General features: G+C 42.3%; 1 protein-coding gene across 5 annotated transcripts in view; it reads right to left on the reverse strand.

Moving 5' to 3' along the window:
* Positions 1-5,786: 5,786 nt before the first annotated feature.
* The window catches only part of hyou1 (hypoxia up-regulated 1), a 37,369-nt gene continuing 26,188 nt past the window's right edge, over positions 5,787-16,967 (reverse strand). For 4 of the 5 annotated variants that reach the window (XM_059638917.1, XM_059638916.1, XM_059638919.1 and 1 more), the window contains 9 exons: positions 16,555-16,749; positions 15,338-15,519; positions 14,915-15,002; positions 13,158-13,280; positions 12,698-12,831; positions 12,159-12,243; positions 10,390-10,660; positions 9,896-10,012; positions 5,787-9,245 (listed from right to left, as the gene is read on the reverse strand). In XM_059638917.1, coding sequence (XP_059494900.1) covers positions 9,187-9,245; positions 9,896-10,012; positions 10,390-10,660; positions 12,159-12,243; positions 12,698-12,831; positions 13,158-13,280; positions 14,915-15,002; positions 15,338-15,519; positions 16,555-16,749 — 1,254 coding nt within the window. In that variant the 3' untranslated portion in view covers positions 5,787-9,186. The remainder of the gene's footprint in view (positions 9,246-9,895; positions 10,013-10,389; positions 10,661-12,158; positions 12,244-12,697; positions 12,832-13,157; positions 13,281-14,914; positions 15,003-15,337; positions 15,520-16,554; positions 16,750-16,967) is intronic. The other variant, XM_048562105.2, reaches the window with a different exon arrangement.

Below are 16,967 nucleotides of genomic sequence, written 5' to 3' on the forward strand. Positions count from 1 at the left end.
CCAACATTGACTGAGATTCACTTAGTGTTAAGGGTTTAGATGGAGCAGAATTCTTAAGGAGCATCCAGGAGGGTTTTCTAGAACAGTATGTAAATAGTCCAACTCAGGAAGGGGCCATACTGGACCTGGTGTTGGGGAATGAGCCCCAGCCAGGTGGTTGAAATTTCAGTAGGGGATTACTTTGGCAGTAGTGATCACAATACCGTAAGTCTTAGAATACTGATGGACAAAGACAAGAGTAGTCCTAAAGGAAGCGTGCTGAACTGGGGGAAGGCCAACTATAGCAGAATTCAGCAGGAGCTGGGGAGTATGGATTGGGAGCAGCTGTTTGAGGGCAAATCCACATTTGATATGTGGGAGACTTTTAAGAAGAAAGGTTGATTAGAGTGCAGGATAGACATGTTCCTGTGAAAATGAGGGATAGAAAGGGTAAGATTAGGGAACCATGAATAACAGGTGAAATTGTGAGACTAGCAAGGAGGAAAACGGAAGCGTACATAAGGTCTAGGCGACTGAAAACAGACGAAGCTTTGGTCCTACTTGCCGATATTCTTCCAATGTGAAACAAGGAATTAAGAGGGCTAAAAGAGATCATGAAATATCTTTAGCAAACAGTGTTAAGGAAAATCCCAATGCCTTGTACTCATTAATAAGGAGCAAGAGGGTAACTAGAGAAAAGGTTGGCCCACTCAAGGACAAAGGAGGGAAGTTATGCGAGGAATTAGAGAAAATGAGTGAGATTCTTATTAAGTACTTTGTATCGGTATTCACTGAGGAGAGGGAGATGACGGACGTTGATGTTCGGGGTGAATGTTTGATTAGTCTAGGTTAAGTCGGCATAAGGAGGGGGGTATGCGTTGGGTATCCTAAAAGGCATTAGTGTGGACAAGTCCCCAGGTCTGGATGGGATCTAGCCCAGGTTACTGAGGGACGTGAGAGAGGAAATAGCTGGGGCCTTAACAGATATCTGTGCAGCATCCTTGAGCACAGGGGACGTCCAAAAGGACTGGAGAATTGCTAATGTTGTCCCTTTGTTTAAGAAGGGTAGCAAGGATAATCCAGGTAATTGTAGACCGGTGAGCCTGACGTCAGTGGTGGGGGGGGGGGTAGCTGCTGGAGAAGATACTGAGGGATAGGATCTATTTACTTTTGGAAGGAAATGGGCTTATCAGTGATAGACAGCATGGTTTTGTGCAGGGAAGGTCAGGTCTTACCATTTTGATTGTCACTTCCTCAAAGAATTCTAAGTTGATAGATGAGGGAAGGGCTGTAAATGTTATATACATGGACTTCAGTAAGGCGTTTGATAAGGTTCCCCATGGCAGGCTGATGGAGAAAGTGAAGTCGCATGGGGTCCAGGGTGTGCTAGAGAACGGGCTGGGCAACAGAAGACAGTGTTGTAGTGGAAAGGAGTTTCTCAAAATGGAGACCTGTGACCAGTGGTGTTCCACAGGGATCTGTGTTGGGACCACTATTGTTTGTGATATAGATTAATATTCTGGAGGAAGGTATTGATGGTCTGATTAGCAAGTTTGCAGAGGACACAAAATTGGTAGAGTAGCAGATAGTGAAGGGGACTGTCGGAGAATACAGCAGAATATAGATAGATTGGAGAGTTGGGCAGATGGAGTTCAATCCAGGCAAATGCGAGGTTATGTATTTTGGAAGATCCAAGTCAAGAGTGAGCTGTACAGTAAGTGGAAAAGCCCTGGGGAAAATTGATGCACAGAGAGATCTGGGTGTTCAGGTCCATTGTACCCTGAAGGTGACAACGCAGGTCAATAGTGGTCAAGGAGGCATGTGGCATGCTTTCATTCGTTGTACTCAATACCCTGTACAAGAGTTGGCAGGTCATGTTGCAGTTGTATAGGACTTTGGTTCGGCCACATTTGGAATACTGTGTACAGTTCTGGTCGCCACATTACCTGTAGATGCTTTGGAGAGGGTGCAGAGGAGGTTCACCAGGATGTTGCCTGGTATGGAGGGTGCTAGCTTTGAAGAGAGGTTGAATAGATTAGGATTATTTTCATCAGAAAGACAAAGATTGAGGGGGGACCCGATTGAGGTCTACAAAATCATGAGAGGTATAGACAGGGTGGATGGCAAGAAGTTTTACCCCCCGAGAGTGGGGGACTCAATTACAAGGTGAGAGGGGAAAAGTTTAAGGGAGATATGCGTGGAAAGTTCTTTACACAGAGGGTGGTTGGTGCCTGGAATGTGTTGCCAGCGGAGGTGGTAGAGTCCTACATGGTAATCTCAGCCAGTGCAGGAAATGAACCCAGACCATGTTGGCATCCCTCAGCACCATTATTTATATGGCCAGTCAAGTAACCTTCAGGATGTGGACAGTGTGAAATTCAGCAACTCCAAAGAATGAAGGGGAAAAGACTGAATTCCCTGTTCTTTGAAATTGTCTTCACCTGAAGCTCAGATGTTGTCTAGGTTTTGTTGCATATGGATTGAGACCACATTAATCCTAGGCCATTGTAGCTAGTACAGAATATTCATCAAAACGTAGCTCACAGCCTATTCCTCCTATGTGGCCCTTTGAGCCTGCTCTGCCCTTCATTCTGATCATGGCTGACTACCCAATCCAGTATCCCGTACCAAAATTTACCCCATATCCTTTGCTCCCAAGTGCTGTTTCCAACTCAGTGACATCAAAATGGCCTGGGCTTGACTGATTCCTGTGGAAGTGGTTTCCACACACACCACTCTCTAGGTGAAGACACTTTTTCCTCATCAATCCTAAAAGGTTTGCCCTGTACCCTTACACTGTGACCCCTAGTTCTGGATTCCCTTACCACTGGAAACATCCCTCTGGCATGTATCTGGTCTGCTCCTCTCAGACAATAGGTGCTGGAGTAGGCCATTCAGCCCTTTGAGCCAGCACCACCATTCATTATGATCATGGCTGATCATCCACAATCAGTATTCTGTTCCTCCCTTATCCCCATAGCCCTTGATTCCACCATCTTTAAGAGCTCTATCCATCTCTTTCTTGAAAGTATCCAGAGAGTTGGCCTCCACTGCCTTCTGCAGAGCATTCCATATATCCACCACACTCTGGGTGAAGAAGTTTTCCCTCAACTCTGTTCTAAATGGCCTACCCCTTATTTTTAAACTGTGTCCTCTGGTCCTGGACTCGCCCATCAGCGGAAACATGCTTCCTGTCTCCAGAGTGTCCAATCCCTTAATAATCTTATACGCCCCAATCAGATCCCCTCTCATCCTTCTAAATTCAAGTGTATACAAGCCCAGTCGCTCCAATCTTTCATGATATGATAGTCCCGCCATTCCAGGAATTGACGTCGTGAACCTACGCTGCACTCCCTCAATAGCAAGAATGTCCTTCCTCAAATTGGGAGACCAAAACTGCACACAATACTCCAGGTGTGGTCTCACCAGGGCCCTGTACAGCTGCAGAAGGACCTCTTTGCTCCTATACTCAATTCCTCTTGTGATGAAGGCCAGCATGCTATTAGCTTTCTTCACTGCCTGCTGTACCTGCATGCTTGCTTTCATTGACTATGTACAAGAACACCTAGATCTCGTTGTACTTCCCCTTTACCTAACTTGACTCCATTGAGATAGTAATCTGCCTTCCTGTTCTTGCTACCAAAGTGGATAACCACACATTTATCCACATTAAACTGCATCTGTCCACTCACCTAGCCTGTCCAAGTCACCCTGTATTCTCATAACATCCTCCTCACATTTCACACTGCCACCCGCCTTTGTCATGAGCAAATTTGCTAATATTACTTTTAAGGCCTTCATCTATATCATTAATATATATTGCAAACAGCTGCGGTCCCAGCACCGACCTTGTGGTACCCCACTGGTCACCGCCTGCCATTCCGAAAGGGACCCGTTTATCACTACTCTTTGCTTCCTGTCAGACAGCCAATTTTCAATCCAACTCAGTATTTTGCCCCCCAATACCATGTGCCCTAATTTTGCTCACCAATCTCATATGTGAGATTTTATAAAGGCTTTCTGAAAGTCCAGGTACACTACATCCACTGGTTCTCCCTTGTCCATCTTCCGATACATCCTCAAAAAATTCCAGAAGATTAGTCAAGCACGATTTCCCCTTCGTAAATCCATGCTGACGCTGACCTATCCTGTTACTGCTATCCAAATGAGTCGTAATTTCATCTTTTATAATTGACTCCAGCATCTTTCCCACCACTGAAGTCAGGCTAACCGGTCTATAAATTTCCTGTTCTCTCTCTCCCTCCTTTCTTGAAAAGTGGGACAACATTAGCCACCCCTAGAATATTTAGATTTCTATGAGACTCCCCTCCTCCTTCTGATCTGCAGCAAATATAATCATAATTATTTAACCTCTCCTCATATCAGTTCTGCCATTCCAGGAATCAGTTTGGTAAACCTTCGCTGCACTCCCGCCATACCAAGAATATTCTCCCTCAGACAAGGAGACCATAAACTGCAAACAGTACTCCAGGTGCTCTCACCAAGGCCGTGTACAATTGCAACAAGACATCCTTGCCCTGTACTTGAATCTTCTCATTATGAAAACCAATATATCATTTGGTTTCTCTACCACCCACCATCTGCATGCATTTGCCCGCTCACTCAGCCTGTCCAAATCTCAGAATTGTGGCAATCAGCAGCAAAATATTACCCATAGGCAACATATTGCAAGCGATATTTTATATTTAAGGGAGCTCTGCTGAACATGAGAGCTCGCAGACAGGAAGGATAGTTGTGATACACCAGTAGCATTTTGAGCTGATTCACAGATAAGCATCAGATTGTAGCTTGCTGTAACTACAAGCATCAGATGCTGTGCAGGGTTTCCTCAACTGTAGCTTTGGTGCCATGATCAAATTGCAGCTTCAATCTACTGAAAGTTCATTTGAACAAGGTGGCTCAAACCAGACTGAAGTTGTAAAGCTCAATTGCGCAGGGCTGTTAATGTCAAGCTGACTGCCCAGACTAGATTGCACATTCAAATGTCCTAAACCCTAAACACTAGAATTGTCATCTTAACCCTCTTCCTGTAATCCCCTCCTCCTCCACATCTTAAAACCTACCTTTCTGACAGTTGGTGAATTCTCCTTGTCACTGTAGGAACTGAGAGAACTTCAGGTCACTGCTGTGAAATACTTTGGATGTTTTATTAAATGAAAACAAGTTCTCATTGAAGATGTGGATGATATAAACCACAGACCAAGTTTAACAGGTCTCCACTCTCTCACTAGCTGATAGGAAAGGCCCAAGCAGATTCAGAACTGTATAGCACATGAAATTTTGCATCATTCATGACATTCAGCCTGCCAGTTCCCTACGTGAGCATGTCATCCAGTTCTTCTTTGCTTTATTTCAACATATACTCTGCTAATACTCTCTCCAAGTGAAAACAGGAATGCTGATTGAGTTCACAACCCCTCTCTATACTTCCCTTAAATGTTAACACAATCTCAATAACTGCACTAACTAGTTTAGAAAAGTTTTGCACTTAAATAGTGCTACATGTAACTTTACTGGACAAAGTACAGTTACATTTGATGCGTCAGACACCTTCTGTGGTTCAATTCTTGAAATGAGGAATAGATAAATGAAGGAAACCTTTTATAATGAGCCTCAACTTCAACACATCCAAACGAAATAGCCTCAATATTACCCAGTCATGAAAACCGGCTCTTAGGTGATTTTTTTTCAAAATGCAATCCCCTGTTCATTTACCAAACCCAAAGATCTATGCAGACTGGTGAAGCAAGAGTTGTGTAGACAACATTTGAAACATACCAATAAAATAAGTTTTAAAAAATTAATTTGAATTTTATTAATAGGACAACTTCTGCATTAGACTGGAGCTCTTTAGGTGGCACATTACTTCAAGCTTAGTGACAGTTTACATAAATGATCAGAATAAACCCTCCTTCCCCAGAGAGATTTCCTAGTTTGAAGAGTTGCCAAAGTCACAGCTTCAGGAGAAAAGAGCAGCTGACCATGGTGCTGCCTGTTGCCCCACCTTCCCTGGCAAAGCCAGTCTCATTCTCTACCTGGCTCAGCATTAACTGTTTTCATATGCAGAAAATACTTTACGTAAAGCAGCAGTATAGCCATCCTGCTGTACTCGTGATCAAAAGTTGGGATATACTCCTGAACAGGGATTTAAAAATCGGAGTTCTCGATGTAGGTGAGGGTGTTTGATGGTTTAACAGACAATGAGATCCAATATTAATTATTTTGGATGGGTTAAGTAGATGGGCCATCCCTACATGTGCCTTGTTCTTAGTCTCCTGGTCAAACCTATTTCCCCAGCTAATTGGGATGTGTTCGCTTACACAGTAACAATGAAAAGTACTGAAGGAACAGCCTGTCATTAGGTATCATTATAACCCAGCGTTAACTTTCCTTAAGATTACTCACTACCAGGTGTTAGTGTAGGAATTCATTGTCATTAATGAGAAAAAGGTACTGTTCATCCTTTCCCATTTTAGTAAGAAGTTTAAAAAAAAATCACAATCCAAGACATCAAATGCATAGTGGGGAATTCAACGAGGTTCTTGTTGTAACACTGAAGCAAATTTTAAAAACAGCTTATGTTTTAGAAAGAACTAAAAAGTTTTACTAAAAATTCCCAACTGACTGACAACTCCACACACAATGCACAAGGTAACAACAGGCTAACCAGCAGACACTCTAAAGCTGCATTTTCTCAGCCTGGTCTCCGTGGGGGTTTAGGAAGAGGAGTTACACATCCCATCCCCAAAGGGTTTGACAGCTCTTTGTGAGGAGGGAAGAATGAACACTGTTAGAAAGTGAAGCTGTAAGGTCTGACAGCAGTCTCACTTACATAACACATCAGCTAAGCTTAGCTAGAAACAGAAGGCTCAGGACACAGTCAGCTGACAAATTCAGAAAAATATATCAACATTTTATTGGACAGAGGGAACAACAGCAAATAAACAAAACTGATCGGGACACAGTGGAGCCTTGGGGAGTTTGGCTGCTTTATTTTGAGGGATTGTAAGTGCAGAAAAAGCCCCTAATCCACACCGAATGGTGCACATTCTCAACATTAGACAAAGGCAATTAACCAAATGCACAGACAGAAACCTGGTCCCTCTTCACATCAACTCCCAACATTCATTCATACCTCAACATCTCCATTGGCTGTTAGATCAAACTCATTATTTGATGAGAAATTTATTTCTTTGAAATTTACTTTTTAAATTAGATATTCAAGAAAAAAAAACTACCTCCAACAGCAGGGGGAACCCCGCTCAATAACGGAATGACAATACAAACATTCATTTACTGAAGCTTCAGTACAGCACAGTCCAAAACACAAATAAAAATTTGTGCGACTCACTAAATGGGTCTTGGGTAAAATAGAGACCCATATGTTGATATCAGTTGTTTGGAAAAAAATTTCCCCTAAAATTAATCTGGAAACCAGGCTCCACTTTCACTTTGTTCAGCAAACCATATGCAGTTTTAAGAAAACCGATCATGCTTGAAGATCGATTGCAAGTTCAGCAGTTGGCCTCAGAGTATATACTCAAACAAAATAGACAGTCACTAAACAAAACAAAAATACAGAAGCATAACTTTATGCACTGCTGCACGCTGGTAATGGCTAGTGACTGGCATGAGGCAGGAGTACAATTGGGAACAAAATAACTTAAAGAACAAACCTCTCTGTAGTGATGTTTAATATCAAATGGATGGTAAGTGGTTAATTTGACAAGAGACAGCCAGCTTTGACATTACACATCTAGCAGTCCCTCTGGAGCAGCAACTTCTCAGTATCACTGAGCTAGTGAGCACCCGCAGGGTGCCACAGTCTGAATTCAGTTCAAGAAACAAAACTGAAGTGTCCAATAACTAGGATAATAATTCAAAGGCCAGTGTATTACCTGTGGTGCAGCAGTTAGACGGAGAACATCACACAGGGTTTGACAATAAACCATGAAGGTCTAAGCAGTGTTAAAAATCACTGAGCCATATAATATGTTTGAACACACACTCGCCTGTGATTCCCTGCCGACAACTGGGGTCTGATACCCATTTTTCTAACTGCCCTAAAGCATAACACAGCTGCAGTCTGCACCAGTGGTTCATTCTGCATTTTTAAGCAATCCTTTAAAATAAAGTTAAAGATAGAAGCTCCAATTATTGAAACACTGGACTGATTTTGAGCCTGACTACGATGTACAATAGGAACTGGAGTTAAAAACAGGGGGCATGTGGGAAACATTTAGGACAGGATGCGAAGTCAAACTCATAACAAACCCCCTCCCCATCAAGGATGCAGTGGAGAGTTTAAAGTAGATGTCTGCAGGTGCCCCTCAGCACTCAAGATTAATTCAGTTGTTTCAGTCTGTCTACACTGCAAGTGTTTTCACAGAAACTTGTGCCGCATCACACATGGCAGATTCCAAAATGGGGGCTTCAGTGAGGTTTCCTGGCCCCTACATTTCATGAAACAACTGCTACCCCCAACTGGTGAAGGGACATGCTTGTAGCAGCCTGGGACATTCTAGGCTACCAAAATCAGATCCATTATAGGAGGCAGGAAAACTGAAAGACTTTGCTCAGGTACTTGTACACATTCTGCGCATGTAGTGGGTGATTGTATGAAGACAGGGGTGTAGTACACTCTGTAATGAGGTGACATGCCCCTGCATTAACATTTCACAGACACACTCTTATTATGGTTCTGTTGACTTATTATTAAAGCCAAGTATCGAGCTCTAGGGCTGTTAAAATTTTGATTTAATAGATTCAACTTACCCAAGCAGACACTAAAGCAAAATGAACAAACTTCAATTCAGTGCAATAAGTTCATTCATAACCATTAACTGAAAAAAACCCACAACAATTGAAGGGAGAAGACACACAAGGAACAAAAATACTTGGCTTCCAATAACTTGAAGCTGTTAAATCCCTTTGAACGTCAACCTCTTGCTGCAAACACTGCCTCCTGCTGGTCACAATGTAGTTTAAACTTGAACTGTACTTGGTTTTACAAGTAGAATTATCTAACAAAGTCTGTCACAGGAAAATCCAGTTGTTTAAAAAAAATGAAAAATGTACACCTCTACTCTCAATCACACATCGTCGTTCTGTTAAATTATGGCAGACTGGTCCATTACATAAAAAGTAATGTAATATAAATAGAGCCGGTGCAGCAGTCAGGAGCAGTTACAATTCATCTGGAGGGTGTTTGTCTGAGTTGTTTTCCAATGTTCCTTCACCTGTACCTGAAAGAAGAAAAAAAATAAAACACATACTCATGCAAGGAGCAAAGTAACAAAAGTGCAGAAATTTGCTGCAATAATATTGGGGATGAGGAATGAGAAGACACTAGAGAATCCGGGGCTCTATGTATACAGAAGGTTAAGGAGGGATTTCACAGGAGTTTTAAAATGATGAGTAGCTTTGATGAAATAAGGGGAAGATGTTTTTTCCAGATGCAAGAGACACAGATTTAACAGTGAAAAAAGAATCAGATGAATGGTGAAATTGATTCTGAAACAATGAACTGTTTTGATTTGGACTGCACAGCTTGGAAAGGGAGATTCAAGAAATACCAGATGGGGAGAACTTACAGGGTTGTGGTGAAAGAGCAGAGGAATAGAAGTAACTGGATAGTTGTTTAAACAGCCAGCATTGACACAATGGTTCAAATGACCTCCTTGAATACTCTACAATTCGAGGATTAAGTTACTTCAAAAGAAAACAGACAATGAAAACTTCCTTCCATTCCATGAGAAAGTTTGTGGTCAAGACTGAGCATAGCTTTGATTTCCAAATTCCGTGCTTGAGATACAACCCAATTATCACATTTGTTCTTCTTAATCTCTCCCAGTGACCAAGTTTAGGAAGGTCAAACATTCAACCCAATCCTCACCTTTACTGGACTCTAATACATCTGCCTCGGGTATCTCAAACTGATCATTCTCAACGGTGGTCTCAACTTTGTTTACTGTAGGTGGAGCATCTCCAGGTTTCACCTCCTCCACATGCTCTATCAGAACGAAATATTCACATCAGTAACTTATCACTTCAATACCAGGATGAGAACTACATGAAACAAAGTTTACATCAAATGTTTAAATTTTACATTCCCTCCTTCCCTGGCTTCCGCTAGGGAGACAATCCCCAAAAGGTGCTGACTCTGACTCAGTTCCTGGAAGTGTTGACTTTCACTGGGGGACAGAATTCCAGTGCATTTTGAAATAACGGTGACACGGATTCAAACATTGCCTCTCCTTGACGGTATACACTCTCAATTCAAGAAGAAATGATCACAGTTTAACCAGTAATTCGAACTAGAGACATTACAAATTCATCAGCTATATCCTTGGTAGCCACATTAACTACAACACACTGCAGAAATCTCACCTGTCTCTTCCCCTGTCTCTTTTACAGGTGGTATAACATTCTCACTATCAGCAGCTGTTGTGTTCTGATCTTCTGTTGTTGTATTTTTCATGTCTTGTGTTGTGTTCTTTTCTTTTCGGGGCTTGGGTTTGGCAAATTTTGCTTTGTTTAGTAAATATTTTACTTCTCTGTCTAGGAGAGCAAGCTTTGCCTCAATGTCCTTGGCAAGGAGGATGGGTTTCTCAGTAGATGGCAGCTTATTCTGCTCTTTCACAGTCTCATTTTTCCATGTCTGGAAAACAAAAACAGGTTCAATAGAAATTAACTACAGAATATTCCTGGGCTTCATACCCAGGCCTTGGGCACAGTTGGATATTGCTGTCTTACTGCCCATCTCTCCACTGCTCTTACTGATATCTCACACTGGGATATAGTTTCAAATACACTGCATTCTGTGTTACCTATAGCTGGGATACAGCTGTGGCTAATGGACAGCTCCTCACTCTGCTGCTTGTTATTTTTGCATGAGCAGACAACATGGGATAACAAGCAACTCAGTCATGTGACAGCAAAGACAACTGAACGTGAGGAAGGAATCAAAAAGTAGGCTGACGTTAATTCTTAATCAGGCCCAGGAGCACTGTCATTTATCTCTGCCACCCTGACAGAGATCAAGGATTAATTCAGTCACATTGTGGTCCGTGAATTTACATACACAGCTGTGGGTACCACACAAATCTCCAAAACATGTCTTTAGGATGTGTAGCTTCCCTCCCCATTCAATATTCTCATCAGATGATTTCACACAAATTAACCTCTCCATATAAGCAGCAGGAGCAGATTATACGGCTCCTCAAGTCTGTTCCACCATCAATAAGACCACAGGTGAGAGGAGGAAAAATTTCTTCAGTCAAAAGACTTGAATCTTTGGAATTCTATACTCCAGGAACCACAAAAATTAACTGAGGACATGTACCAATAGTTCAGTCTTAAAACACTGATTTCTTACTCAGATTCTGACCTCTTAATTTAGACCCTCTAATCTGAGAAAATAAGCTTCCAGAGAATCAAACCAGGCAAAGAGTTTATGCATAAATGATCAGGACTGAGCCACTTCACTCCTGTAACGTGCTCCATCATTTAATGAAATGGTTGAATATTTCAATACCACAAATCAATGACTGTTTCCATTGCTCTCTAGAGAAGAGCATTTCACAAACTAACTACGAGAAACATTCTCCACAGGACTGACAGGCTAGTGGCCTTCTAATTTCTGTGTTCACCACAGCCCCAAGTGGGACACACCCTATTTGTAAAGAGTCTGACTTCTAGTCTCTCCTACAAGGGGAATAATTCTTTCAGCACCCATCCTGACAAGTCCCTTATGGATTATGTGCGTGTTAACAGGCCACACCTCATTCTTCCAAATCCCAATGGGTACAGGCCCAGCAGGTGCATTCATTCCTTGTAAATGAACACACACCCGCCATGCAGTCATACAAATATTCTCTGAGCTGCTTCTATCGCAATTTTGTCCTTTCTCAAATGAGGTGGCCAAAACCTTATCAGAATTCTGCAGGAAGCTCTTTGAAAGGTTAGATTCAGACTCCAAAGCTGCAACAACCCTTACACTCTGCAGTGACATCACTGGAAACAAAACATTAGGAATCAAATTAACACCCCATGTGCTGTGCCTAAAATCATTGCTTCCAAGCCCTCCTGAAGGCTGCTAAATGATTCCAACTAGTTTAGAGCTTTGTTCTCAGCAAAGACTGGATTGTCAGACTTACAGTTGTCTCAGTGATGACCTTTTCCAGCGTGTTTAGCTCCACTTCTGTGAAAATCTGATCAGCTTCCGGAATGAGTCGAGCACCCCTGAAGTCACAAATGTAACAGACAGTAAGAATCTGGGAGAGAAGCTTCATTACCACCCTACTCCTGACTGTTTGCATAGGCAAGTGCCCTCACTTCAAACATAAACATTTTAGATCATAGACAGCATTCAGGGAGTAGCTGAATAGAAATGACCCTGTTCAACTTGCAGTCTGTGCCGAGTGAGTCTAAGTTAGTTCCACCGGGGTGGTGATAAATAAACTAAGGATCCCATCCACCTCATGGTGGCCCCTGCTGAGTATGTGGACCTATCCCATCCCCATAATAATGGAGCAAGTCACTGATAATTTGGAGGCAGGTTTGAAGGGCTTCCAGATCCCATTGATACCTCATCAATCACTGCTGTTGCCCATTGAACCACCTACTTATAAAACTGCAGTGAAAAGACTGATCATAGCTGCAGGCAGAAGCTGCTTGCCTTCACCAGGGTACTTACTTGAGGAAGATGGTAGAGTGATTGAGCATGCTATCCAGTGCAGCAAGGCGATCTGGCCACTTCCTTCTCTCTTCTACTTTGAAGAAGAGTTCTTTGCACATCTTCCGTAGCTCAGAGAGCTTCGCTTTTAGTTCCTAAACATATACAATCCACATCACTTACTGAATGATCCCAGTGTTTAGCTTCTACAGCAAGGCTCTGTATATACTAGCAATCCTAAATTACACTCAAGGTCCCAGAGTCCAGTCTCAGCAATATTACCTCTGTCAGACTAAACAAAATACTAAGCAACCGCTTCTTGGCATAAATTTTATATAAAACTTGGGCTGAAATTGCAGACTCACAGTTAACTGACTGCTCGTTTCATGCATTCATGTAGAAGTTTTCAACATTGTCCGTTCCCAGACTCGTTGGCCCCAGAACAGGATAAAAATAGCAGCCGAACAAAACAAGCTCAAACCTGCGTGCTGGCAGCATAACCATCCTCATCCAGCCAGTTTGAGACCTCGCTGAGTTTAGTAGAGATTTGGTCACGCTCATCTTGTGTTGAAACTGCTTGATACTCATCCTGGTATAGCTTGTCCTGGGGAAAAGCAATAAGTATGAACAACAGCAGGTTTAGCAAGTGAATCCAGACATGGAATAACCCAAGCCATCGACAAACAGAACAGCCTCCTGATATTTACCCTCTACAGACAGGGTACCTGGCCTCTGCTCAAAAGGTCAGAACCGCTCAGAAATCTCCTGCTCAGTGACGCAGAAAGTAGCAGTCCATTAACTGGCTAGGTCAGTCCCAGTTTTCCAAATCCCAACAGATTATTCCTAGCAAGCCCAAGCAATTAGATTTCTTTTCAACCAGAAGATTAAAACAGAAGCATCTTGCAGAACTAAATGATGTCCCAAAGCATTTGACAGCCAATGAAGTATTTACTGAAGTGAAACCAGTGAAATGTGGAAAACATAGCAGTTATCTAACACACAAACTCATTTAAATAGCCCTGGGAAAAAGAGCAAATAATTTGAGATGGACAAATATTAGCCACAGCACTAAGGAATAATGGAAATAGTGTTACAGGATCTGATGGGGCAGTCAGAGACTTAGTACAATGTCTCACTTGAGAGAGACTCTCTCCAATAGTGCAGTACCCCCTCAGTTCCACTCTGATTTTTGTGCTGAACACTCTGAATGAAACTTGAACACAATATTCTGACTGAGGCGAACGTGAGCAGCATAGTTGCAAGATAACATGACCTCAGTGATAGGGGTGTTGTGCTTCCTTCTTACGTAGAGAAACTTAAAGCAACAAACAGCCTTTAGTGACTATGTTGGAGAGGCACTACCCAAAATAAAATTTTAAGCAAAACTACAGTTGCCACACTGAACTGGGATGCGGTGTTTACTGCAGCCGGATCTGGTCAGGCCTATCAATCCTGTGGTTATTCACATGACTAGGTATCTCCTTGACAGAATTCTAACTGCTACCCTCACACAACAGTGACCATGGAATTCCAGTCAACACAACTGTTCGATAATATAGTCCCAATTTTATTTTCCAGTAAGGCTTTTAATTATAAACCCTCTTCCCATATTACCACAGATCATCAGTTATTTAGAACTGTAGATATAGAACATGGGATCAATACATCTGTGACCACTCAATCCTTAATTCTTAACCAGACTGTCTTGAAGATATCTGCAGACTGTAGCTGTCAGCAAAGTCTTAAACATTCATTAAAAACTCCTTTAGAAAGGAGAAAGAATACGGTTTAGCAATGATTAAACCTATGATCTAATCCCTTTACAATTTCAGACAGTACCCCCCCCCCTCCCCAACCTGTAGACTGAGGAAAAGATTCTTTAAAGGAAGGGTGGGAAAACGAGGGTGAGATGCTGCACTGATGTCTACTGGATCGTTATAAAACCTTCAGGAAAGCACATGCACAATATCAAGGCTGGCTGCATTATAAGGCTGGGACTACAACGCACCAAGCTCTTTTGAGAAGGCACTAGGTCTATACCAAGAGGTGCCAACACATCCTCCAACCATTACCAGTGCCCCTCGAAGTGCACTCCAGCCTGTAACTCTTACTTACATTTGGTGCTTGTAATCTTGAGGTGCAGAGCTGTTGGCTAGTAATCATTAGTTACCTCAAGAGATCTGGTGTGCCTACTGGGCTTAGTCATTGGTCAGAATTACAAGTGATGCTATAGCTTACCTGTGTTTCAAAGATGAAAGCTTCTAATGAATTGGCCACCTTTTCATGCTCATGTTTTTGAAGGTCTCGATTTGTAAGATCCTGAAGCCTGGATGAAAACATGTGAACGAATGGCTGTTAAAGTTCATAGAGACGGTGAGTATCAAAATGGCTGAAGCCTGAACTGGTAACTTTGGCTACAAAGCTGGATAACGCAACTAATAGCAGGTTCCAGAAAGTCCCACCAAGGCCCTAGCTCCAGTACAGCACCCCTCAAAATCATTAAACCTAATTATCTTCTGAATTATTCCAATGTCTCTGTCACTACATTTAACTGAGAATATTTGTCTGTATGTAAAAATCTGTAACTTATGTTTCCCTAGCCTCCAAAACTTCTCTGCCTCACTAGAGGCAAGGCAACTTTAAGCAATAAGCAGTTCTTACTTTTTTTGAGACTTGCTCATTTCCTCTTCTGACAGATCTGGCAGGTCCTGGATTTCCAACTCTACAGTCACATTCGCACTAATCTTCATCCGTTTGGGTCCTTTTGGCTTCTTAACCTCCCCAGTTTTATTCGATTCTGGATCTTTCACCTCCTCTTTCCCAACATCCTCAACTTTTTTATCCTGCACAAAATGTGGCATGAAACCAATTAGTGCTGTCACCAACACGTTTATAGAAAATCAAGGATTTTGGAACAGATGCAAAGAACAGTACAGCTTAATGCTACTTAAATGCTATTGTGTTTGCTTCTATCACCTCCTCTGGCAGTTTCCACACCCTGTAAAAGAAAACCTGCCTCTTACATCTCCTTTAAAACTTTTCCCCTTTTACCTTAAACCTATGTCCCCTAGTAATTGACATTTCTGGCAAGTGGAAAAAGACTGACTATTGTTTTATCCAGGCCTTGCATAATTTTGTAAACTTCTATCATAGTCCTCTCACCCTCTGACATTCAAATGAAAACAAACCAAGCTTGTCCAATCTCTTTGTAGCTAATACCCTCCAAGCAAGGTCCTGGTAAACCATTTCTGTACCCTGTCCAAAGCCTCCACATCCTTCAGGTGGTGTTGTGGCAACCAGAACTGTACACGATTTCCAAATGTGGCCAAACTAAAGTCTTATACAGCTACAATATGACCTGCCAACTTTTATACTCAATGCTGTGACCGATGAAGGCAAGCATGCTACACGCCTTCTTGACCACCTTATCCACTGTATTGCCACTCCCAGGGGAACTGAGGACCCGCAGAGTGGCACATTTTTGTGCACAGGAAGCTACACATTAATACATAGGGCCTGCTCTGTGCAGACACAAAGAACATGTATACACTCAGCTCATGTTTCAACTCTACAACATAGATAGCAGCCATTCACTGGTTAATTACTCAGGGCAATACCCTGACCAATCAAACTTTAAGCCAGATACGGTGATTCTAAGTTAACTGCAAATCAGCATTAATGGGTGTAAACTCCATGGAAATGCATTTACCATAGTCCCAATGCCAATCAATTGGCAGTCACCCCACTGTCATACTGTATAAATGTTTGCTTGCCCCTTGAATTGGTATTCTTGTAGAAATCTCCTGACATGTCCTTTTGTCAGCAAGACTCAAGAAACGGAACAGTATTCACAGGTTACCATGCGAACACTTCTATACCCGAGTTTCAGGTGTCTCCGTTTTGGCCGTGTCCTCTCCTGGTTCAGGCTGGCCTCCTTTCTCTTCATTAGGTTCAGCTTTGTTTTCCTCCTCAGACTTGCTGCTCTTCTCCTCAGTGGGAATTTCCGTCTCTTTTGCAGTTACTGGTTCTTCCTGATCATCCTTCTCAGTTCTACTTGTAGCCTCCTCTTCATCCTGTAAGTAATGGAAAAGGAAAAGCATTTCAGCATCAGGATATTTTCCAGCTTGCATCCACACCTGGATGCTTATTCCTCCAAAACTGTCATCAACAAGGATACACGGGGCTGAGTTATCTCAGCGTAAACAGGTCAGAGATAGTAACACACAGGTATTGGCATATTTATATCCAAGCAGCAGACCAGCAAATAATTTTTCTTGCTGTCTCAACCTTT

The sequence above is a fragment of the Stegostoma tigrinum genome, chromosome 32 (genome assembly GCF_030684315.1).
Source record: "Stegostoma tigrinum isolate sSteTig4 chromosome 32, sSteTig4.hap1, whole genome shotgun sequence".
NCBI lineage: Eukaryota > Metazoa > Chordata > Chondrichthyes > Orectolobiformes > Stegostomatidae > Stegostoma > Stegostoma tigrinum.